Source organism: Scomber scombrus, chromosome 7 (genome assembly GCF_963691925.1).
Source record: "Scomber scombrus chromosome 7, fScoSco1.1, whole genome shotgun sequence".
Taxonomy (NCBI): domain Eukaryota; kingdom Metazoa; phylum Chordata; class Actinopteri; order Scombriformes; family Scombridae; genus Scomber; species Scomber scombrus.
Window position 1 is genome coordinate 14,451,001 of NC_084976.1, and position 25,627 is coordinate 14,476,627.

Here is a 25,627-nt window from a genome sequence, read left to right on the forward strand (position 1 = left end):
CACCTCAAAAAAACAAACATTATCACATTTGAATACAAAAGTGACCTTTATTGTTTTTAAGACAAACTATAACATAAAATTATATACAACAGGGTGTCCATCTGGGAAACATCTCCTGAAATGTCATTTGATTCAAACAGAAGGCCTGACATCAAAGCACAGAAAGTGTAGTTTTTTTAAAGCAGTGAACAATGACTACGATCAACAACCAACTTAATACTGCAGGTGTGGAATGTGTGTTTGTCAGTGTATTTTCTGCAACATTCAGCATTGCATGTAAATATTACACATGTTCACAACATAACCAACACGTGCATGACAAAAGCTGATATTTATGTTCAAATTTCAAATACAAAATGCTGACCCAAGCACCTATTGTAGGTCACAATAAAGCAACTTCTAAATCAGCAATGTTTTGGACAGTACAACACTTCCTCTGAAACATTTTGAATAAGAATCTGCTTTGAATAAACAACATGGAGAGCTACATGATTTAAAATGAACATGTTTGATATTAAATGCACAGAGGTCATGCAGTAAGTGGATGCATCAGGATGACAATGTTTCAAATTTGTTAAAGTAAACATCTACTATTCACCAAACGGCCATACAATGTATGGACAAACAGTAGAAGTTATAAAATACGATTAATCTATATACCCTTCCATTTCTTGCTGCAATGATTCAGAAAACTTAATTTCCAGGTTTGCTTTTACAGCAACAAAACGTTTATAAAAATTTGACCTCCACCCCTCTGATTAGTCACTAACCATGTCCTGCAACCATAACCAAATTGGGTTGGATGTGCATTGCACGTCTGTTTTAAATTTAACATGCCATTGGGATGCTGGGCATGAATGAGAGCTCAAAATGTTTCAGTGGTCATTTCTTGTGTATTCTGTCTTAACACATTCTGTTTAAGACACCACAGAATGTGTGCCTGGTTAGGCATTAATAAACTGAATGTACAAAGCATCTACGTCTCTGCTCTGATTGAGACACTGAAGTTTAAAAACTAAAGAAAGGTTAATGGCTTCTACATGAAGTTCCCTAAACTACGATCATCATGAAAACAGAAAGTAGACCTATTATTTTGTACATTCAGTGTATTTGTTTAAAATTTGATAACTGATAATTATAATTGGATATTTTTTTAGATATTTCCCAAAACCTTTCCAGGCCAGTAACAGACAATGTTTCTATATTTTCTAATTGAAGACCCCTGTGTTAAACAATGTAAAGAGATTGTACATATGAAAGAGACATATTATCTCCATTTAGGTTATTACACCTGTCCTCTGGCATGCTGCAAATAATGTTGATAAAGGTCTGAAATGGCAGGATAAGTAGTTCCACACACAGCACACTTAACACCTTCTGAAGATCCCTCATTTGATACGCCAAGGTTTTGGGATTCATGTCTTTTCACAGTTCTCAAAAGTGACGTTTTTTCAAGTGCATTTTCATCTGTTCTGTCAAGACTGATTTCTTTATCTTGGGTCAGAGGACGCTGAACATTTTTACCCAAATCAAGACCCGGATGTTGGACAAAGGAAATCATGGGTACCAAAAGGGACTCCTGGGTAATTGTGTCTGGATATTTGGATAAGGGGGGGCTCAGAGGAGAGTTGCCAGTTTGGACAGATGAAACAGGTATGCAGTTGTTTTCTTCAGTTTCGGGATGTAGTGTTGTTATATAATTATTTGTGGAAGGGCTAAACACTTTCTTGTTAGATTGTGTACATTGATCATCTATTGATAAATCAAAATCAGAGTCCTTGTGTGTGTCTTGTGATGAGGAATGACAAAGCTGGTGATTGAACAGCAAATCTAGAGTCTTAAAGCTGCTTCTGCACAGCTCACATTGATAAGGCAGGAACACTTTCTTGGGCCTCGACTCAATCCACTGAAACTCTGGGTGCTGGCTCATGTGTTTCTTATAAAGCTCCACAAATCGAAATCCTTCACCGCACTGAGGACACATGAAGCGGCCACGCTGCTGTCGATGGACTCTCTGATGGTACCACAGTTTTTTCCAGTTCTCAAGGGTCTTACCACAACAGGCACAAGTGTAACTCTGACCACGAGCGTGAGTGAGCATGTGGGCTCGGAGTCTGCCCATGTGTCTAAACAGCCGCCCACAGCTTGGGCATAAATATTTCCTGGGATCTGATCGGTTATCTAGTTTGTTTAACTTGGACACGAAATGTGAGAGATGGTGAGCTGGTATGACTGTTGACTGGAACGGCTTCTTTAAATTAGCTAGGCGTTTCTTGCGACGAATCTCTGAAGACTGTTTTTTTTGTGTTTCACTATTTGCAGCTGTGACAATGGATGGTGGATTGTTTCCTGTTGAACATCTAAGTGCAGGCACTGTGTACTGTATTAATGACATCGTCTCCTCCCCCTTGATCGTAGAGCTCGAGGCATTTCTCTCTCCTCTGCACTGGCTGTGATGGGCGTTAAATTCAGACAGCACACCAAAAAGCTTGTCACAATACAAACAGCGGTAAAGCTTTGCACCAGTGTGGGCTCTCATGTGACTGTTGAACTCCTGCAAATTGTCAATGACATTCTTGCAGATGTGGCAAGTGTAAGTTAGTGAAGGCTTTGCTGACTCTCTGCTGGGCCGTAAATGATCACCGCTTCGCGAAGGTCTACATGTATGATTTTTTGCATTGCTATAATGAGTGAACGATTTCTCACAACCTGTGCAATTGTAACGCTTCACAGACCAGTGTGTCAGCTCGTGCACACGGAGGAAATATGCCTGACCAAAGGCTTTGCCGCATATATCACATTTATAAGGCTTCTCCCCTGTGTGGACACGCACATGTCTTACGAGGGCAGACTGAAACGGGAATGTTTTACCACAGTACTGACACACTTTACTTTCTCTCTTCACTGGAGAAACTGATCTGCGAACTACCTGACTCTTGGCACGGTCACTGCTTCTGCTCTGTTTCTCTGGTTTGTTGATGTCAGCGTCTTGGTCGAGCTGACATGCATGCATCTTCATATGATCAGCATACTCGGAGCAAGAAAATTTGATCTTGCAATATGGACATTTCTGATAAATGTTGCTCTTTCTATGTGTCTTGAGATGAAGATTTAAGTTGGAATTTTTGCTAAAACCTTTGCCACATTCAGAGCATTTAAAAGGCCTCTCTCCTGTATGAATGCGTTGATGGATAATGAACTGAGACAGAAATTTAAATGTGCGACCACAGTAACCACATTTCAACAGAGTTTTACCCCCTTTTTTGGTGTAAAAGACATTTGAATTTGCCTCCTTGTTTGTGTCACCAAAGTCTGTTTCTTGTTGGGTATCACTGCTGCCTTCATGCTCTTTCTGTAACAAAACATTACTTATTCTCCTCCTTCTCTTGCCACCTCTCTTGCGCCTGAAAGTGTTTTGCGGATTGTTTGGACCCTCAGATTTAACTGGAGTGTTGGCACTGTGCTGTAAAGATATAGGACCATCTGACTTTGACATATGGCTTAACTGATCCAGTGCTACCTCTATATTCTCCACTTTAACAGCAGAGAGCATCTCAACAGGTTGGGGTGGCTGTTCAGAGGACGTTACAACATCAGTGCTACCAGGCTCTGTATTCTGTGACTGCGACTCCTGACTGCCACTCATGTCCACTGACTGTAGTTTTTTTGGGTTGTCACTGTGAGTGGGGGTTACCAAATCTGCACTGTTTGTACACTCTGGAGGAATAACTTTAGGCTCAGCTACTGGCTGGGAACGCAGTCTTCTTTGTGGTAGTGCATCTTCCTTGAGTTCTGGCTGCTGTTTTTGTCCTTCATCAGACTGTGGGGAGAGTTGACCTTCCTTTGCACCTGTGTCCGCCTCCTGTTTGTCAGTGCTCAATTCCACCTGCTTATCTGCCTCTACTTTCTCTCCAAAACTCGTGTCATTGCTCAACACTGACAAGGCTTCCTGGGAAATGTCATGTTTGGACACTTTAGCTGGAATTTGCTGATCAATCAGCAACTTAGGTCTTCTTCTTTTAATACCTTGAGAACTTGAATTACTTGCTGCTGTAGGAGTTTCAGTTTGCTTTGGGTCAACCTTATCATCGGATTCGGCCTTTCCATCTTGTGTTGAAGGGTGGTGTTCTCCTCTGCTCCTCAATCTTCGTGCAGGACCACTGAAATTATTAGGATGAGCAGGAGCAACATGGGCACTGGCAGCAGCAGACCTAGCAACCATGTTTTTAAAAGCTGCTATTTCAGTTTTTTTTGGTCGTCCTCTTTTTCTTTTTGAAAACACAGGGACACAATCTTCTGGTTTCCCATCAGAAACAGTGTGAGGACTAGACTTCTCATTATGAGGTAAATTATTGATTAAGGGACCATTTACGGTGTTAGGCACATCATCACTTATGTGGTTTTTTAAGCAAGTTGGCAACGGTATTGTAGTGCTGACTTCTTTATGTTGAACTGCATCAAAACTAGCGGAATTTGTATCTTTTTTGTCTTTACTCAAGACACTTTTTATTTTTCGAGGGCGCCCAGGTTTTCTGCGGGCTTCCATACGCTGTCCATGACTGTCTGTCGTAGAGCTGCACACACTCGCTGATGTCATTTGAGACTTTGCTTCCATCCCTACATCTGGCGGTACGTGCTCACTCTGTTGCCAGTTTGTTTTGGCGACGGTTTTGTCATTAACAGGTCCATCAGATTTACGGGAGTGGGATTCAGGTGGAGGTTCAGTGAGGTCTGTCGCTTTCATTTCCTCTCCCCACCTGGAGTCCAGGTCTTCCTCACCGCATCTCTTGCCTTCAGCTATCTGTTGAAGAAAGAAAAAAAGTTGTGTCACTACTATAATAATGGTACTATTGCACAAGCCTCCAAAAATAGTGGGACAATTAAGTCATGCAAAAGAAGGAAACAAAGAAAATGCCTTTATAATTCATTCTACGGTAGTAATGTTTAAATTTGTAACTTTATGCATTTAAGTGATCCGAATTTTACTTCAGTATACTTAGAAAATGTCTAAATGGGATATAAGAATGGCATTAAACCATCTGACAACAAATTCTAAAAACATCTTGAATAAATATATCCATTAAAAAGAAAGAATCAAATTATATTCTTAAATAAAATACTGCCCTCCCTTCGTTCAGATGTCACAAGACCGACATAAATACAACACCGACATTCACTGAACACTTAAATAACAATGATTTACTATAAAGGTAGACTACACAATGCAAAAAACTTCTCTAAAAACAAAAAAAGCATTGCAAGCATATTCATTAAGCCTTCCGGGTTTTAAAATTTCTTGAACACAAAAAAAGAAAAAAGAAAAATCATTGACATTCCATTTATAAAAGCTATTCCAGAAATTACGCTGTATACTGTGGTAGACAGCATAACTTTTGGGGTGATAATGTCTTTTTGTCTTTACCACCAGCTACCTGTTTGCAGTCCGTAGAAACATGAAAGGAATTACGAGGATGCGATGGCACAGACGTTAATTCAGAAACTGTATTTTGGTCACTGCTTCCTCTGCTGAAGGACATTTTACTCCCCATGTCAAGAGTCTGTGGATTAAATGATGACAAGGAGGTTGTAACTCACAACACACTGATGAGTAATCTTAAAGCAAAATATGCTTTCATATCACTAAGCCTGTTACAGGCAGGCTGGCCTACAAGGTAATTATTCCTCGTGTAAATTAAATCATATGTGTATTGAACAAAGGAGTACATGCTACACTCATTTGTCTTAAAAACTTATAAGTGGCTTTTTAAGACTGTTCAAAGATAATGAAGCCAACAACTCTTAGAGAGGAGTTAAGTTGGCTGATTTAACACAGAGATGTTTCAAATCAAGGATTCAAATACAGTTGACAGTAGAAAATCAAGATGAAAGGGAAATCTGTAGAGACAGGAAACATCCTTTCTTATTTTCATAACCAGTATTGCAAACTAACGCAGCTAATTTACTCACGCACAATGCTTAAGTTCAATTCTGAGGCAGCTTGTACTCTCAGTAATTCAACATATACATTTTTACTGCACTACATTTCAGAGGGAAATATTGTAGTTTTTACTACAACACAGTTATGTGACAGTTATGGTTTAAGTTGCATATTAAAATGATTATGCATGATTGCATAATAATGCACCCAATACTTTATTAAGTATGTGAAATGAGTCTACAACCAACTGCAGTATTATTGCTTCAATGTTAACATCAGTAATAGTAATACTCCAATAATATATTATAAAACAATATGTAGAACAATCTGGAAGGGGCTACTATAATTAGTGACTTTAATTTTGGTACATTTTGCTGATTATATTTCTGAACTTCTGCTTAAGTAAAATATTCCTGCAGGACTTTCACTTGTAATGAAGTAGTTATAATATATATAATATATAAATGTAATATATTACAGAATTGCTATATTTTGTTCACAAGTAAATGATATCCCATAGATTGAAAGCGACTTTACACTGCACTGCACCTGGTGAACACAAACTAAAGTGTCAAATGTAAGATGTTGCAGGTCGTTCAAGCTTTATATGTAACAGATTAACACCATTTGTCCATACAGTGATTATGACCAGGCCACATATAATCTGATATCAGTCTTTCTGATGCACACAGTGGCAAAAGTCTTTCAAAATAAACGCATAAACCCACTGAGACAATCGTGTCCCAAAGGCTGCTTAAAATCCCTTTTAAACACCCGTAAACGACCAGACAGTGTCAGCATTAACATTTCTGAGTAAAAGCTAACAGCATGACTAACAATGAAGGCGTTATCTTTCGGTAGGCCAGGTTGCTAGCGTCGCTTATTTAACATCACAGGCCCCACTAACCTAACCGTTAACTACAATGTCAGCTCATAAGGCTTTCTTCACAGATAATTAAGCTTGCATAGGCAATTTCTCAACCCGGGTTACCAAAGGTGACGAGTGGTTAGTTAACACAAACTGCTTGCCTGCGTGGGAGAGTCAAGGCTGGTCTCTGCGTAGCCATGCACTGACCGATGCTCAACTAGCTAGCCCTGGCTGGCTCAAAGCTAACATAAACTCTGTCCATACGTGGCTGTTTTGCACTTTTAAACACTTGCATTGGTCTGGGAGATGAACTGTTTTAATGTGAGCCTGGCTTTTCTCTTCTTTTCAGGGCAGTTTTCAGCAGTGAGCCACTCGGTATCCACGCACAAAGCAACCCGAGAAAGTGTCAATCACGCCAAGCGCACACGGTGAGTAGTTCATGTGCTGTGGGAAGTTTCGGGAATTATGAGTTGTCCTGCAGAAATGATTTCAAACGTGGCAAACATTGAACGACACATTTTTAAAACATTTGCGTTTAAGGAACAGACAGAGTGCAAAGATGGAAAAGTGATTTGCAACCTCTTCAGACATCAGCCATCATATCATATTACTGACCCGGCTGTGTTTCTTGTATAATTTTGAGACTACAGAGGATGTACAAGCATATGGGTATCACGTGAACGCTGCATCCATGCATTTATTTACATCATCACAGAAGGACAAATAACAGCGCCTCGATTTTATTTGCTTTGAAACGACACCCTCTGCTGGAGGTTAGAGGACGCCACATAGACGACAAATTCCCCGAGAAAAAAGGGCTTTTAGCAAATGTATAGAATAAAAATGCAAGGAAAAGTAATACAGCTGGGTCCAAAAGTCTCAGACCACATTGAAAATGTTCTAATATTTTTTCACACAAACGTGGAAATTATCAGAAAGTTTAAGGATGCAGAAACATTTTAAATACAGTAAGTTATGGCATGGGAAAAGAATAATAAATATTCTGTACTATTTCTATATCAGCAATAAAATTAAAGATAATTTGTGGAATTTAACTCATTTGTACAAAAGGTCAGATTACCTTGAGTTTTTCCAAATTATTATGCAAATTATATTTTTCTCTGATTTTCCTAAATAGTCAATGCAAATGACAGTCAGTATAATTTTCAAGTCATCAACCGTTAGTGTATAATTCGAATTTTATTGAACAAACCTCCCAATGATAACAGTATTTTTTTCAAAAATAAAAAACTCAAAATCCACTGTTCCAAATTATTATGCACAACACAGTTTCAAAACATTTTATAGGTTGTAAAGAACTGAAAATGGTCATTTGTTGAATTTGGAGCATTAGGAGGTCATATTTACTGAAATCAAAATCTATTTCAATAAAAAAGGGACCCCTAAAGTGGCCTACCAGCTCTCTCCCCATGATTCCGGCCCAAAACATGACTCCCCCATCTCCTTGTTGACGTCGCAGCCTTGTTGGGACATGGTGGCCATTCACCAATCCACTACTCCATCCATCTGGACCATCCAGGGTTCCACGGCACTCATCAGTAAACAAGACTGTTTGAAAATTAATCTTCATGTATTTCTGGGCCCACTGCAACCATTTCTGCTTGTGAGCATTGGTTAAGGGTGGCCGAATAGTAGGTTTATGCACAACTGCAAGCCTCTGGAGAATCCTACACCTTGAGGTTCGCGGGACTCCAGAGGCACCAGCAGCTTCAAATACCTGTTTGCTGCTTTGTAATGGCATTTTAGCAGCTGCTCTTTTGATCCGATGAATTTGTCTGGCAGAAATCTTCCTCATTATGCCTTTACCTGCACAAACCCGTCTGTGCTCTGAATCAGCCACAAATCTCTTCACAGTACGATGATCACGCTTAAGTTTTCGTGAAATATCTAATGTTTTCATACATTTTCCAAGGCATTGCACTATTTGATGCTTTTCGGCAGCAGAGAGATCCTTTTTCTTTCCTATATTGCTTGAAACCTGTAGTCTGCTTAATAATGTGGAACGTCCTTCTTAAGTAGTTTTCCTTTAATTGGGCTCATGTGGCAAACTAATTATCACAGGTGTCTGATATTGATTTCAGTGATCCAAAGAGCCCTGAGACAATTGAAAAACGAAAAATTGAATGTTTATGACACTTAAATCCAATTTGCATAATAATTTGGAACGCGGTGTATGTATACATGTGTGTGTGCGCCTCATTGTCAAAGGAGATTTGAAAACTTTGTAGTAAAATAGTTTACAGTATAAAATAGTATATAGAAAAATATACTGTACATGTATTTCGGTGTGGTTATGATTATCTGTCCATATAAATAAATATTAGTTTGAACATACACTGGGGAGTTTTGAAGTAATTTTATTTAAGTATTTGTAAAATGAGCTGCAGATCTGTTGGTTGTTTGGATGAGACAAGTATTTAGTAGAATGTGTGAGACCAGTGCAAACATCACAGTTTGGTCCATAATTGTTGCTGTTGTCTTGACTTTGTGAAGAGTTTTTAAGATGCACACTCAGTATTGAACCATGCATGCAAACAAAACAACCAAAAACTGTATTGGACCCATAACAAAAACTGAAGTCATGCTTTATTTTATTTATAACCACCAAACCACTCAACAACATATGCAACAGAAATGGAAAGACATAGCTTTTTGAATTGAATCAAATGTAGTTTTTGTGCATTACTTGTTTCATTTATAATCTTAACACACTTTCATTGTCATGTGAAAGTTATTAAGGCACTTAAATATATAAAAAGGTATTTTGCATCCTACATTGCCATTGACCCCTCACTTCATTTACCATGTAAATAACTTGGTTTATAATAAATTAAATCATGGTGCATTTTCAATAAACACACTGTGAATTTGAAAATATAGTTTAATACGACATATACTGTATTTCAAAAATACGACAAAGGGCATTGTGGTCAATTCTCACAGCCTGACAACACATTCTGATCATACTAAAAACTTAAAACAACAATCAAAAACTACAGTACCTGGTCACCCCAATGCAACGTGGGCAAACCACGCACATACATTTCGATAATGACCTATATTGATTTACATATTTCTGTAATGTTGGACCAATGCATGAATACACAGGTACAATTTCATTTTGGACTGTTTACTGTACTGACAAAAGAAATCCAGCTTAATTAAAGATGTACTACCCATCCTACACTGATATATATTTTATAGTAGTAGTTTAGAGGAAGACAGGAAACATTGCTTTCCTGTGGAATGAACCTAAACAAGCAGAGGATGTTCAGTCAGATTGCCACCTATATGCACTTGGTCCATAATAAACATAATATGTGACAAACTGGGTGTGCATTTCCAGTTTGGTCAAGTCTTAATAGGAACAGATGATGTTACTTGGTAAATCATCTCAGCAGGTTTGTCTGTTCCACTTTCAACGATGTAACAATCATCTTCCAAATCCACTGCTGTTTTCACATTTAAAGGAACCACACCTTGCCCTTTGTCCAAACCAATAGCCATGACTTGGTTTTTCTTTACGTTACCAGAAGCTGGGACTCCAAGTTTTCTTTCACCGTTGATCTGAACAAGATCTGGGCTTGCCATTGGTGTCATCCTGTTTGGTCTGTAAAATGGTTTCCCAGCTCGACTGTGTTCTGCCATAAACTCTTTTGCTTTGACACACTTGTGCCTCTGAAGCAGCTGAGCAGTTTCAAAAGAAATGTGACAGACTCGACATGAGAACCCATTTAGTACTGCAGAGGATGTCAGCATCTGTTTGCTCAGTGCACCTGGTGAAGAGTTTGTGGGCATCTTCAGCTGCACATAGGGAGTGTCAGCACGTCCCAAACTGCTTCTATTGGGTGGCATGAGATTTGGACTCTGACTCTTCGATGGAAGGGAGACGAGATAAGGCCTGGATGCACTGGAATTCTTTAACTGAAAGGATGGGCTGTTATGAATACCCTGAATGCTTTTATTGAATGTTTTGAGATTCTGATTTTTAATCTGCAAAGCAGAAGGGACACGGAGCGCCTGACCGTCTTTACTAGTTGCATTGGGATTCTTGCTGTTCAAGTATAGGGAGGAAGTTGCATTAAGCCTTTGAGCACTGGGATTCGGATTCCTGTTTGTACTGGCTTCATTTAGCTTATTAAGAGTCAGTGGTCTCGCAGTGATGAGTCTGAATTTGGTAGCTGTGCTGGGTGAGTTACAAACATGGAAGCGAGGCACTAACTTCTTGCTGGAGAGCAGCAGGCCACATCCTATACAGCCAGAAACTTTATCTGTAACATGAGAGCTGTTGTGGGAGATAAGAGAGTTCTTCGTCATAAAACACTCCCCACATTTACCACAGGAGTATGGCTTTTTCTTGTTAAATTTACGCACAGTTTGCAACAACACTGCTGGCTGGTAAAGTGTCCAAAGATCCACTGTTGGTGCACCAACACTTGCAAAAATATTCTGCATGTCTGTTTCACATGGGACAGGATTTGGGAGCAAAGACGGGTACAACGCAGGCACTTTTGTTATTTGTGCAATCTGCGCAGACTGCATGGAGTTTTGTGGCCTAAGAGCTGATGTAAGGGGTACCTGCAGCACAGGCTTCACTGGCAGCACACTGTCCACTTTTGGCGCCTTCCAGACAACTTCACCTGACTGTAGTCTTTTCAACTTTTCCTCTTCTTCTTTGCACTTTTCAATTCTGCGCTTCCTTATTGTTTCATGATCAAGCACTTGGTGTCCAGGTTCATGTGTAGTGCTGTGCTCCAGCATGTCTTCATATACAGTAAACTCAGTTCCACAGGAGCAGATGTGACTTGCAGCAGGACACATGTGTTCCTCCAGGAATTTTCGATTTGCAAATATCTGCTCACAGCTAAAGCAAAACCGGCCGGCGTTCATCAAGTCTCTGCTTAAGTCGTCCTCCAGGACAGGCAGCTGTTGGCTTCCTCCCTCCATCATCAGGCTGGGCATGTATGTATTCATTTTTATGTGGAGCCCTCTGGCGCACTTTTCCTGCTGATAGAGACAAGTTATATGATTACTTAAATAACAAATAGAATGTAACTGAAGTGGCCAAAAATATTAAATTCAGGTATACCTCCTTATTTAAAGGTGACTGATACTACCAATCTCAAAGGGGCAAGTTAAGCAGGGAATTACACGTTAAGCTAAGGAAACTACTGTAATTATTGAAAATCATATTTGGCTTCTTTACATCGTTTAACATTATTATTAGCTTGTCTCTCTACTGAAGGCCTTTCTTTAGAGATGACCCAATGAACTATTTATCAAATCCACAAACAATACCGTTACACTTCATATGTGTGATATACATAATATTAATATACCAAACCAAATAATACTCTGGCACATTAGCTACACTGCATTTCTATACCACTGAATATCTTGACAATTAAGTGAGCTTTTAACATTTCACTGCTTATACCGCCGTTATTTTAGTTTAAGGCGCGCCTGCTTTCATACAAGCCAACCTAGCCATCGTTAGCCTCAAACTGGCTAGCGTTAGCTCAGGACGATAATGTTATCTTACCTAAACATGAACATTAAAGAACCGCCGTATCGATACTCTGATATGTCCTTGCCACAAACTGCGCCCAGCTTGTCCTATGTGGTTTTGTTTGACATCCACAATCAGGTGAATATGCCGGTGTTTAGCAGGGGCAGGTAGTAGTTAGCCTGAGAGAAGAGGAAAGACCCCCCTCTTCTTCTCCGAATGGCGCCAATCGATGATAACACGTCCGGCCTCTGCTTGCTTTTACTGACACCTACCGACCGGAGTACATAATTCATCCTTCAAGTTTCAACTGCCGTGGTTGCTTTTAGCCTTAATTACCCGAAATATCACTAGTACTGATCTTGGCAGTACATTATTTAAAAAAAAAAAAGTAATTTAATGTTTTATTTTAACAATTCAACTGGCTCAAAATCTAAGGAAAAAGGCATGCAATCATTTATAGTAGACTACGGGGCAGATCTGATATCTGCTGCCAGACAGACAGCTGGGCCTGCCTAAATGGTTGAAAGCAAAAAACACAAAAGGAAAGTCTCTCTCTTTGCCTCACTATAATTTGAGTTAAAATTATGTATTAATGAGTGTGTTAATTAATAATTAATATAAATAAATTGTTAAATACACTTGTAACAGTGTCAGGTGTTTTACATTAATATTTTTAGATGAAACACAATGTAAAATAAAGGTAATCTGGGAATTATTATGTCTAGCATAATTACACTGAATATGTAATGTGCGTGATATGAGCGCACACATACCAATTATAGGTGAAAAACATGTTCAATTTGGCCGTGTGTTCTTGCGGCCGTGAACTGAGCAGTAATTCCCATCACCAGTACATTTTTGATATTGGAAACAGCAGCTGATCCTTTCAATCAATGTCATATTGTTCATATCTTGTGATTGACAGCATCTCTATGTTGAGTTTGAGATTTTTTACCTTTGCAAGAAGCAGCTGACATACATTAATGGTGGGATAATTATGAGTTGTATTCTCAATTTTCAGGCTTGCTGAATGAACAGTGAAGAACCAATACCTACCTTTTGCTTAAAGTTTCATTCTATCCTTTATCCTTGTATCTACTCCTGACACCCATTTTCTGATCAGCGTAGTTTTTCAACTCCTGACATACTTATTACTGACTTTTCCCCCACTTTATATACACGAGGCAGTGACCATCACTTTTGTACCCTTTTATAGTTACTACACCCCTAAGATCCTTGTTCCTGACCCCAGCAATTTCAATTTTAATATGACACATTTATTACTTATTTCATTTCGGGGGCATAGAGAAACTTCCAAAGGGATAACATACAATTGTTAAAATTAAGGTATTATATCAAAAAACATATTCAATTTATATTAACAAATATTTCACACAAAAACTACAGTTACTACCCACAATTTTGTGTGCAAGTTGGGATCCTGGCCCTAAGGTTGAGAAACATTTTCTCAATTTCCAGGTTTCTTGAAATCTGACAGGATAAAAAGCAATAATTATAAGGCCTAATTGCTGATGCAACTATGGCAAACACTGCAGTATTATGTGAGTAAGGACTGTCTCAAAAATAATTACATCATATTAAAAACACAGGCCAGTTGCATCAAAGCAAAAACGTTAATGACAAGAGTACTCTCACTGACTGAAAAGCACTTCAAAAAATATGTTTAACAAAACTAAAAGCTGTAAAGCATGGCCAGGAATTACCATTCAGTTGAATCTACATTCACAATGCTGGCTTGTATTGTGTATTCAGACTATTCCTGTTGGATATTATGAGTGGAACAGCCTGCTAGCAGCTATGATTTAACCTGATATGAACCATGTGTAGTTTTTCAATGATGGAATAATTACTGGCTCCAAAATTGATTTGTCGTAATTTGATACATCAATTTCATAAGATGCAACATTTAAGCAGATAAATAATGGTCTTAATATTATATTTTGACACAGGACCCTCAAAGGAAGGCCTCAAGAACACTTAAACATGTAGGAGCCTTCTTAAAGCTCTATGTCAGTTGATGCTGTGCTTTAATTGTAGATACTCTCAAATTTTCAATTAAGTGCCTCAAACCAGTTGACACACTGTTTTATATCAGTAGTTTTTGGTGCTTCTGGAGTTATGGGGCCCAAAGAAAGTGGTTTGTTCTACCCAGCTGTTAATCCAACCTAAATAGAGACACTGTATTTCTTGGATCAGTTTCCATTCTTCCCATATATAATTTAGGGAAAAGGTCCACAATTATTTTGAAAAATGCATATTATTAACCCGTAAAGAGGTACAAAATGATATCCTTATGGATGTGCCTGCACACTAGATTTGTCAACACGGCAAATTACTTAACACTGAATGTTATATTAATACTGTGTTGTGACAGGTCAGGTATTCAAAAGACGTATTTTTTCAGTTTTCAGAGCCATATACAGCTGCAGCATACAATAAAAGATATTCATACTAAAATCACAGACCGATTTAGCTTAAATTTGTGTCTAATAGCAGAACTCAAAATGCTATTGTATGTATATTATGTGACCCTTTATTTTTCTTATCTTTTTCATACAACGATTGTCTCTCAAATTGTGGCTGAGGAATTTCTATTAAATGAAAATGTCTCAAAGTTTTTAAATATGGATTGCTGTATGATGAGCTTTTCCACTGCAGTTATTTATTTGCAAGTTTATGAGAGTTTCATGTTAATCCTCCACTATTGGCCAGTCAGCTATTAAATAAGATATGAGATCCCACGTCATAAAATGATACCAATGTACAGGTTTCGCAAACTGGTATATTTATTAACACCAGCACAACAACAACCTACATCACAACTTCTTTGATAAACGTTTGATTAGCAAATACTCAAACATTTACAGGCTATGAGATTATGTAATAGAGGGATTAACTTGATAAAACTAAAATGTACAGTATATCAAAGCTTTTGTTTTTACAGTGACAAGCTACTATAACACAACGATTTGCTTTAGCCCCTCCCCCAAAAGAAAAGAGCTGTATGTAGCTGTACAATACCAAAGTAACCCATGGAGAGTAAAAAAACAAGTAAAATACAACCTTGAAGACATTTCTCCCATGTTACAGACATTTGTTTTTAGAAAAACTGAAGTGTCATTAAGATGAGAGTTGTTCTTGTGTTTTTGGCTTTGTGTCTCCAGCCATGATGCGATGAATTCTCCGGCGATGGTTTTTGAGTGATTTAAGATTTGGGTAGGTACCCTGACAGACATCACAGCGGTAAGATTCAGACTGTTTGTGAGTGAGCAAGTGTTTCTGCAGACCGTCTACAGTGCCAAACCAGCGAAGACAGACAGGGCAACGCACAGGCTTGATGGCAGGCTTGCAAGTCCCACTCCTCTGGTGAAACATGAGGCTGATTGTGTTCGGGAAGTCAGACTTGCAGTGCGAGCAGTGATACGTTTTGGGTGGATTTGTGGATGGATTTGTAACCCGTCCCCCTTTACATCGATTCAAGGATATGTGCCTCCGCAGGGAACAGCGAGTGGCAAATGTATTGCCACATCGTGTGCATACAATCCTCTGCTGCTTTTTTCCTGGATTTGGCAGTGGCTCTGGACATGGCTGCTTCTGTGGAGGCTGATGCACAGGCTGAGATGGCTGCTGATGAGGTGGCTGTTGCTGAAATCGAAGTAACAGGGGTTGTGATCGTTGTGGTTGTAATCCCTTGAGCAACTGATGATGAGGATGCATATGGATCTGCAGATGAACTTCGTAGTCTGCCCAGGAATTCACTGTCTCTCCACAAGTTGGACATGTGTATGATTCCTGTGCATGCTTTTGTAGGTGTTCCAGGAGAAGTCTTGGAGATGTAAATCCAACCCCGCACTCACATGTCACCCTCCTGGGAAGTACAGAGGGCAGTGACATGATGCCCCAGTTGCCTGCATCATCCCCCTGTGTTTGACTGTCTTTTGCATTCCCTGACATATTCTGCTGCGCAGTCCCCCTATCCACTTCTATCATCGTTTGATGTAACTGACATTTTTTTCTATGCACCATCATGTTGTCTTTGCGGTTAAAAGACTTTCCACAGACGAAGCATGCAAACATTGGTCTCATATTGTTGGCATGTTGTAGAATGGCCCCCTGACTACCACTTTGTGCTGCAGTGCCAGGGCCGCGCGGTCTGAAGCCACATAGCCGTAAATGGCGCCTTAAAGTGGACACCCGACTGTATGTTTTCTGACACCTGTTACAAGGGTAACGTTTTACACCGTCTCTGACAAAATATCGCAGACTAGTGGGTGCTGTTTCGGCTGACACAGAAGTCTTCACCCCTGTATTATTACCAGCTTTCTCTTTAGAACTAAGCACCTCCATTTCATCATCTAAGGGCATTGTCCACTGCCCTTCGTTGCTGTCTTCATTATCAATTACTGCTGCATTCCAGCTACTTTTTTCTTCTCCTGTCTGAAGCGAAGTCCCACACAGAGTGACATCCTTAGGCTGCTCCATCATGGAAGATTTGGGGTAGATTTGAGCTGAATGTGTCCAGGCCAATTGTGACACTGCAGACTGCTCTGAATTTGGAGAGGTCACCTCTACCTTAATACGACCAGTAACTTCAGTACCCACACCAACACTCTTAGCATTTTGAAGTCCATCTTCAATCTCTGCATCTATTTTGGCTTTACCATTTGATTTCAATACTAGCATTTTCTCAGTGGAGGAATTGGCCTGCTGATTAACGGCTGACCCTGGACCCTGGCATTTGTGCATTTTGAGGTTGTACCTCCGTGCGTAGCTGTGCTTGCACAACGGACAAAAGAAAACTTTTTTTGTATTGTTTAGACTATGGAATGGCACTATTTTTTGGGCAAAGGGAAACTTATTTTTTAAAGATCTTGATGGCTGTATGGCCTTGTTTCCCAACTGTGGGCATACGTGATTGTCAGGGAAAGGCAACCTCCCAATGATCAGCTGTTTGCACCGTCGGCAACATTTAATCCTCTCTTTTTTGTGCAAGAAATGATGCTCTGTCAGTCTGTCCATGTTTTGAAAGACCCGACGACAGCGGCCACATTGATATCTTCCATATGTGCCATTACTGCTAGCATCCATGAGCTTTTGACGGGTTTCAAGAACCACAACAGGCGAGAAAGTTTTAGTCAGAGAAACAATTCTCTTCTTACTTGACTCAAGAATTCTGCTGATGGATGGAGCTTTCGTCTTTATACCAGGTTTTGCAAGCAGTCGCCTCAACTGTGCAATAGAAAGATCATTGATTGGTGACACTTCAGTTTTTTCCCCCGGTGTTATATCAACTGGGACGACTTCTTGTTTGGGGGTAACTGTGTTAATATTCTGATTCTGAGACTGAGGAAGAGGGAAACTTTTCATGTATGCTGATGCCAGCAACTTCATTAAGTTGTTATTTTGGGGCAAATTCGCACCTGTTTTACTACTGAGAACTGAATTTGTTTTGTCCTGGAAATGCATGTCCTTTACGGTCTCCAGTATTTGCTCTCCTGCTGCTGTCTTCTCAAGTGGTTTCTCATGACCATCCTGAAGGAGTGTACACTGTCCTTGAGGAGTGGTGACAATGGCAATTCCATCCTCCAGACTTACATCTGCTTTATGGTCTGTTGATGTGGGTAATTCGACAGCTGGGGACCTTGAGGTAGAGGGGCAATTGAGGAGCAAACCTGGCTTGGTTACAGTTGTACTGAACTGTACATGCTGAGTGGGAAACATTTCATCACACCCTGTTCCACTAGAGAGATTATCCAGGGGTTGCAGTAGCTGTAGTTGAGAGACATGAGAATGCTTATGCTCAAGCATGAGGCTAAAATCCTGAAATTCCTCTCCACAATCACAAATATAAAAAGAAGGTGAAGGGCTCTCAGGCAATAGTGTTGGTGAACTTGGGTTCCCACTGGATGAGTCCTTGCTTGCATACGATGCGTCATGCAGGCTGACATTAGGCTGTGTTGGAGGGAGGGCAGGAACCTTGGAGAGTGCACTAGCATGGGTCGCCTGATGTACTAGCAAGGAGGCCAGTCCAGTGAAGGTAGCTGAACATGCCACACAACGATACACTTTGGAAGAGGAAGTATTCCCCTGGAACCCAAGCATCATAGCAGCCAAACATAGAAGGCTATCCAGGTGTTGTGGTCATGCAAGGCAGTTTCCTGTAAATCACACACAAAATGATCACCATGAGATATTGAACAGACACAAATTATACTTTTAAAGAGACATGTTTCAATCTTTAATCTGAATAATTCCAATAGCGTATTTGTATGCACCACAATACTTTTTCAAATTAATTTCATTATTATTGATTAAAAAAAGAATGAAAAAACGGAGCATTACTATACTAGGGCAATATTGTTTGCGCAATGAAACATTTACAATTTGCCATTCACACAATCATTGTTGGGCGGAGTTTTTGTTAATATGGTCCTGCGGGAATAAAGCCTACCCATGCCACTTTCCAAAGACCCTAAACTTAGAGCAGCTGGTGTTAGGGTATAAAAAGGTCAGGCTTAATTAGTCTGTGCACCCTTGGCCTGCATTCTCTCCCAGCATTTAACGCCACAGAGCACCTGAGGGATGCCCTGGAACATATCAGGAGATATAGCCCCCTGCCTGCCATTGGTCAGCAAATCCATCAGGTCTTTCTGCAGAAATGGGAGCATGCCCCACAGCTGCTTACTTGCGCCCCATTTCCACTGGCCCGGTATAGCATGTTTCAGCATCATTGTGAGCTGGTGCATTTCCACTTTATCCTCACAGCAGGGAAAAATCATGCAGACCCCTGATACAGAGGGCCTGTCTGAGCTGCTCTGTCCATCTTTACATAGCTGTGTTGTTGAGCTAAACCGATTGACTAGACAAAATGAGACAAAGTGTCATTTTTAAGTCTTCTCATATCCAGTATCCAACACATCAAAGTGAAATGTAAGTATATCCGGGTTTGAATGAAGACATAATCCTTTATAAAACATTGCTCAATCTATAAACTCCATTATTCTTGATTTGCATTTTATTTAATCATCATAAATGTCCAGCTGTTCCCAGATCCTCAGGCAGACTGTTCCAACGGCTCATAGCCTTATAACTAAACGCTGTCCGTCATTGTTTTCAGTTATGACCTTTGGAACAGCTAAGTACTCCTGCCAGAGGACATGAGGAGCCGTACTGGTTCATACACTGTCAGCAATTGTGATATATATACACACTGGTGCAAGACCATGAATTGCTTTAAAAACAAGTAAAATAATTTTAAAACCAATGAGGAAACTAACAGGTAACCAATGTAAGGATTTTAAAATGGGTGTAATGTGTTCTCTCCTTCTGATCCTAGTCAGCACACGGGCTGCAGAGTTCTGAATCAGCTGTAACTGATTTATGAGGGTTTTGGGTAGACCAGAGAGGAGAGCATTACATTACTCCAGTCTGTTTGTGATAAAAGCGTGCATCAGTCTCTGTGTCACTCAGAGAGAGAAATGGTCGCACTTGTGCAATGTTTTTAAGGTGATTTTGAGCAGTGGTTTAAGCAGATTTGGTGACAGAGCCCACGTGAGCCTTGAAGTTAAGTTCTGAATCAAACACTACAAACACTACACCAAGGTTTCTTGCTTGCTGGCTTTGGGTATGTGCCAGGGATTTTTTATATGGCCACCAATTCCTCTCTCTGAGCTTTTGAACCAATCACTAAAATATCAGTTTTATCCTGGTTGAGTTTTGTTCCATCCAGGCATTTATATGTAAAATACAATTGGGAGCCAATTGGTCAGAACCGAAACATCACCTACATTAAATGGTTGACGTAGCTTAGTGTTATCTAGAAGATTTTCAGAGTCATGGCTAAATATCAAGCTGAGCCTGAGCCTGTCAGTGGCAAAAACAAGCACTTTTAGTGGACACACATTGACACACATTGGGTGCTTTTACCCCATTTGATTACATTGCAGCGTGTTTCACAGCTGCCAGCTGAAGCACTCACTCAACAACGGACCAATTTCAACATTTTTTGTCTTCATTAGTCATGTACGCAAAAAATGATGAGAAAATAGGGTACGGACTGAATAATTCAGAAATTTCAAAGTTCAGTACACAGGTTTGTATTGAATTAAGTATTTATTATTAATAGAATAAAAAGAAAACACAAATTGATTCAATTAAAGTTGATTGGGTGTGGCACAGGAAGCTTGATGGGCTGCCAAAGTCAAAGGTCTTAAACAACTGGGGTAAGATAGTCTGAATGTTTCAGCTGGCTTTGGGTGGTAAATTCACTCCTCCTGTGTCTAGTTTGTATCACTTAGACAATGTGTTTATTTTTTAAGAATATTAATGTACCTTGCAAGGCAGCTGTATTAGCGAGGTGAGGACACCACGGGAGAAAAAATAAACATCTGTCACGCCAGATTAATTATTGATCAGGATGATCTTTGACTTCCAGTTGTGGCAGATTGTAGTTTCAGATCTCATACATATGATTTTAATTAAAAGGGGGACACTAACACACCAACAGTAATAGTTAGGTGTTCTTTGACTACTCCACACATACCATAAATAAACACCTTTACACGCTACTATTTAAAGTTCAACTTTTCTTTGAAAATGTCAGCCATTTTGGAGCATGTTTGGACCAATTTCTTTACTATTCAGGACACATTTAAAAAATCCGATGTTCTATAATCGGGTTAAAAGAGCAAGATGAAAGCATCAACTTAAATGTGTAAACACTGAACACCTGAGGTTCAAATGCAAAACGCACAATAACAGAACCGGTGCTAATAAATAGCCTACAAGCAAAAAGGGTTATCAAGCTGCGTTACTTTGACAATGGGAATACTGCTAACAAACATACCGAGGCTATTTTACCAATAATAAACTACACATACACACACAAACTCAATATCATTTTCACACGCTTCAATTTTAGGATAATTGGCTCCACACTTAAGCAGTATTCATCTAGGCGTGCATGCTTTGAGGCTGGCCACACCATACATAACCCTGGTCTGGTTCAAGTCTCTCAGGGGGCTGCTAGGGAAAGCTAACCAGGGGGAGATGGCCGACCACGTTCCTGAAGAAGGCCGAGGAAAGGACTGACTAGCAAGCTAGCTGCCATGACCTATGGAGCTCGTCTTCTTCTTCTGCACAGTAACCCAAACGCGTTTTAGTATCACTCACCAGGCAGAGGAGCGCTGACGTTATCCTTCAAAGTGGAGCCACAATGGCTGGGTGGGAGAAGAAATGGCTCGGCAGACATCTGTCGATGATGCAGAGGCAAAAACTCTCAAGGGAAACGAAGCTCTCCTCGGCTCTGGGGTGAACAAACGTGATGCTGTGCCAGGAGGAGGAAGAGCACTGAGCTAAGAGGTGCAGTTGCAGGCGCGTAGCGGAAAGGGAGTTCACAGTACGCATGCGCAGTTTAACCCCAGTCCTCTTGAAAAACCGTGGATGTATGGAGAGAAAAACACTCGGAAAAACGCAAACGCTGGGCTGTGCGCCATGCCTGTGCGCCAATTCATCATGTTCTTCTTCTTGTTTTACGGCGGCTGGCATCCAGTTTATTGATGCATCACTGCCACCTACTGCTCCGGAGTGTGGATCAAACAATACAACCCCCCCCCTCCCACACACACACACACACACACACACACACACACACACACACACACACACACACACACACACACACACACACACACACACACACACACACAGCACTAATGATTATTATTAGGTAATAATTTTAATATGAATTCCTGCACCCCTAATTCCTGATCATCTTTCTCAACTTTCAAAATCTTTTTATATTTTTTAATCGCAAAAATGTTGCTAACTGAAATGCAACTGTTTGACCAGCTGTCAGATTCTGGATGAGAATATATGATTGACCTGCTGATTGTAAGGCCCATACTCCAAAAAATTGCCACGAACTAGAAGACATGGATAGCTTCGAACAGTGAGTCTGCTGTGGACCTACACTGTGGATGCAGACGTGTTCCACTCATGCAAATTGAAAAAGTGCTCATGCAATTCATAAAAATGAAACGCCAAAAGCAGCAGTTAAACCTGCTGTATTTCTTTGGAGAGGGGATGAAAAGAAAGAAAGGAAATGTGAGTTGGTTGATTAGAAGAGTATCAATAATTTAGTCCAGGATAAACATATTTTCTGTCCAGACCTGTTGATGTTACGCTAGCGTTGACTGAGCCATCGTCTTGCTAACATCATAACTTGACTCTGCTTTCATATCAGAGATCAAATGATGTAGAGATATCTGGAAGACAGTGAGGGTGAAACAGGGAGAAGCAGCACTGAGTCGTAGGTAGTTTATATACATATAGCTTAAGGATGTCCTGAGGACAGCAGAGCTGGGGACTCGGACTCGCGACTCGGACTCGAGTTGCACTTAAGTCTCACTAAACTGTGACTTCAGACTCGACTTGGACTCGACCTCAAAAGACTTCAGACTTGACTTCGACTCGAGGCTCGAGACTCGCGAACAACCTTTATTTCATGTTATTATTATTATTATTCTCATTATTTATCTGTCATTCATCTTTTTGTATGATCTCTGGCTCTGAGCTAGATGTAAACACCAACGTCATGCCACGCGCATGCGCCGTGTGTGAAGCGCGCATCTTCAGTATCAGACATTGACAATGGCGAGTGCGACAAGTTCAGCAGGAGTGCCTCAGATCATTACGTTTGGATACAATGCCTTCACACTCCCGTTTTTCCCTGGTTCTCCCATATTTCGAAACCATCTCCCGCCGCCCTCCCGTCATTTCTCCCGTAATTGACAAGCCCAAATTTGTTTGTTAATAATAATAAGAAGCGCACAATAGCAAAGGTTTTATTTTGAAAGCTCAGACAGGAAACCACCGCAACTCCGTTATTTAGTGCCACTAACTTAGTGGCTCCGCTACTAATTATTAAAAAACACAACGTTGCGTTAACTATGGTCATTTTATATATATATATATATATATTTTATAATATCCCCACACATTCCCTGCTGTGTGTTGTGTTAAGCAGCAGATAAAAGGCAGCTTGGAGAAAAAAATAATGAACATGTGTTTGTACCACAGTGTTAAACTGCAGTGCAGTGTTTCTGTGATGTTCATGTTTTGTTCATTTTGTTATATTTTACAACATTGTTAAAATAATTATTTTTTTGTTGAAGAAAAGTTTATGGTTATGGAATTGAAATAATTCTTAGTGTATGTTTCTTCACATCACATTGCAGTAGATTCTCTATAGTGAACCTACAATTGATACATTTTCATACTGTCCTATATCAAGGTCTAGGTCAAGGTAATAGCCGAAGGTAGATTTGGTAACAGTTTCAGGAGAGGGCATCTCAACATACAAACAGATACATACATACAAACTTCAGTGACAGCACACCACAAAAACAGACATGGGCAGGTGCTCGCAAGGCTAACTGATCAGGATGAAGGATTGTACAGCTCTAAGGTCAGAATTTGAATTTGATTTAGTGTTGGCGAGAGACTTGAGACTTGACTCGGACTCTTGACCAGAGACTTGAGACTTGACTTGGACTTGACCCTCAAAGACTTGAGACTTGACTTGGACTCTAGCTCAAAGACTTGAGACTTGACTTGGACTTGTAAAAAATGACTTGTAAACAGCTCTGGAGGACAGTAATAATTGCACCCAGAACAGTGTCTAGAACAGGGATAGAATAGGGTCTAGTTCTGGGACAGTAGGAAAAATCATCAAAGCATTTTTTGAAATAGGAATTATTTGGATAACCAGACCACATGGTTACTTTCTCGCCTGAAAAAAAAAAAAGAGTTAATGAGGTGACATATTAACAGCGAAAATACAACAGCTTTTAGCATGCATAATACACTGTATTATTGTATCCAGCTCTTATAATACACTGTATTGTAAAACTGTTGACAGGACATCGGACTGCAAACAAGGTAAATTATGACTCCATTATGAAGTTTTGATCCATGGATTTTTTTATTTGTAAAACTTTCCTCTAGCAGAGAAAATTGATTTAAAAATGTAAAGTCTGTGGGCCAAGCGGGGAATTGTGGATGGGGCCAAAAGGACAAAACATTACTGTACATATTCAATGGGCCGCACAAAGTGGAAGCTTTTTTTGGCTTACAGTATGTGCCAGCTGAGCAACTCTTATTAGACTGAATGGGTGCTAGTTTTGTCCGGTATCCAGCTCATATAATACATCCATGTATTAATCTCATTCCCCACTCCTAAACCAAACTAACCAACACTGCAGGTCACAGAATCTAATGGGTCACAAAATACAGGGTAACACCAGTTGTTTTAAATGCATTGTGGGATATCCAGTCAGCTCCATGTGGTGAAATATGTTAGGTAATATTATTAGGAATCACTCCATAAATGTTATTTGTTATGCAGATGATAAGCAATTATTATCAATGCAGCCAGATGAATTCATAAAGAATTATACCACAGATAAGAATATGATCTTTAATTTCCATATAAAACACATTCAAGGAGTACCTTTTTTCACCTATATGACATTGCAAAAATCAGGCACATCCTGTCTCAAAAATATGGAGAAAAAAAACAACTAGTTGCCACATGTATTACTTCTAGGCTGAGTTATTGCAATTGATCATTATCAGGCTGCCCTCCAGAATACTGCTGCATGTGTACTGACAAAAATGAAAAAAAGAGATAATATTTCTTACCGTACAACCCTCTCATCACTGGTTCCCTGTAAAATCCAGAATAGAATTTAAATTCCTTCTCATCACTTACAAAGCCCTTAATGGTCTGACCATCATATCCTAACAAGTTCATAGTATTACCCCACTAGAACAGAGTGCTCCCAGTATGTAGGCCTACTTGGGGTTCCTAGAATCCCAAAAAGTAGATTTGGGAGGCAGAGCCTTCAGCTATCAGGCTCCTATCCTGTGGAACCATCTTTCAGTCTCGGCCTGGGGCCCAGACACCCTCTCTACATTTAAGAGTAGGCTAAAACTTTCCTTTTTGATAAAGCTTATAGTTAAGACTGACCCAGGCTTGTCTTGGACAGTCCCTAGTGATGCTACTGTGGGTCTAGACTGGAGTTGAACTTCCTATGATGCTTTGTCTCTGAGGTGACTTTTGATTGTAGACTGCCTGTGGCTGCCGGCTACATGCTGTCCCTTGGTCCAGCTTGATGCCTGCTGCCAGTACTATTATTATTAGTCATATTTCTATTATTATTATTATTGTTTTATTGTTATTATTGTTGTTGATTTGTCTGTGTCTCTC

The 25,627-nt window shown here is 39.9% G+C and overlaps 3 protein-coding genes across 3 annotated transcripts; all 3 read right to left on the reverse strand.

Annotated features, from left to right (window-relative positions):
* Positions 1-51: 51 nt before the first annotated feature.
* si:dkeyp-84f3.9 (zinc finger protein 184) lies at positions 52-5,762 on the reverse strand. Its single transcript, XM_062422957.1, has 2 exons — positions 5,433-5,762; positions 52-4,801 (listed from the first exon to the last, which is right to left on the reverse strand). The coding sequence occupies exons 1-2, from the start codon at positions 5,547-5,549 to the stop codon at positions 1,286-1,288; spliced, it is 3,633 nt and encodes a 1,210-aa protein (XP_062278941.1). The 5' UTR covers positions 5,550-5,762; the 3' UTR covers positions 52-1,285.
* Positions 5,763-9,696: 3,934 nt separating this feature from the next.
* Positions 9,697-12,531, reverse strand: LOC133983784 (zinc finger protein 585A-like). The gene is made up of 2 exons (XM_062422973.1): positions 12,370-12,531; positions 9,697-11,834 (listed from the first exon to the last, which is right to left on the reverse strand). Exon 2 carries the CDS (start codon positions 11,799-11,801, stop codon positions 10,179-10,181), a length of 1,623 nt encoding a protein of 540 aa, XP_062278957.1. The 5' UTR covers positions 11,802-11,834; positions 12,370-12,531; the 3' UTR covers positions 9,697-10,178.
* A 2,619-nt stretch (positions 12,532-15,150) lies between these two features.
* Positions 15,151-21,850, reverse strand: im:7147486 (zinc finger protein 27). The gene is made up of 2 exons (XM_062422958.1): positions 21,529-21,850; positions 15,151-18,515 (listed from the first exon to the last, which is right to left on the reverse strand). Exon 2 carries the CDS (start codon positions 18,460-18,462, stop codon positions 15,478-15,480), a length of 2,985 nt encoding a protein of 994 aa, XP_062278942.1. The 5' UTR covers positions 18,463-18,515; positions 21,529-21,850; the 3' UTR covers positions 15,151-15,477.
* Between the last annotated feature and the right edge of the window lie 3,777 nt (positions 21,851-25,627).

What these genes read in the sequence shown, in the direction of transcription:
- im:7147486 (XM_062422958.1), bottom strand. Translation starts at nt 18,462, where the DNA reads ATGATGCTTGGGTTCCAGGGGAATACTTCCTCTTCCAAAGTGTATCGT.
- LOC133983784 (XM_062422973.1), bottom strand. Translation starts at nt 11,801, where the DNA reads ATGAATACATACATGCCCAGCCTGATGATGGAGGGAGGAAGCCAACAG.
- si:dkeyp-84f3.9 (XM_062422957.1), bottom strand. Translation starts at nt 5,549, where the DNA reads ATGGGGAGTAAAATGTCCTTCAGCAGAGGAAGCAGTGACCAAAATACA. An exon ending in TTTCTACGGACTGCAAACAG is followed by an intron (nt 4,802 to 5,432) that starts GTAGCTGGTGGT and finishes TTTCTTCAACAG; the next exon opens with ATAGCTGAAGGCAAGAGATG.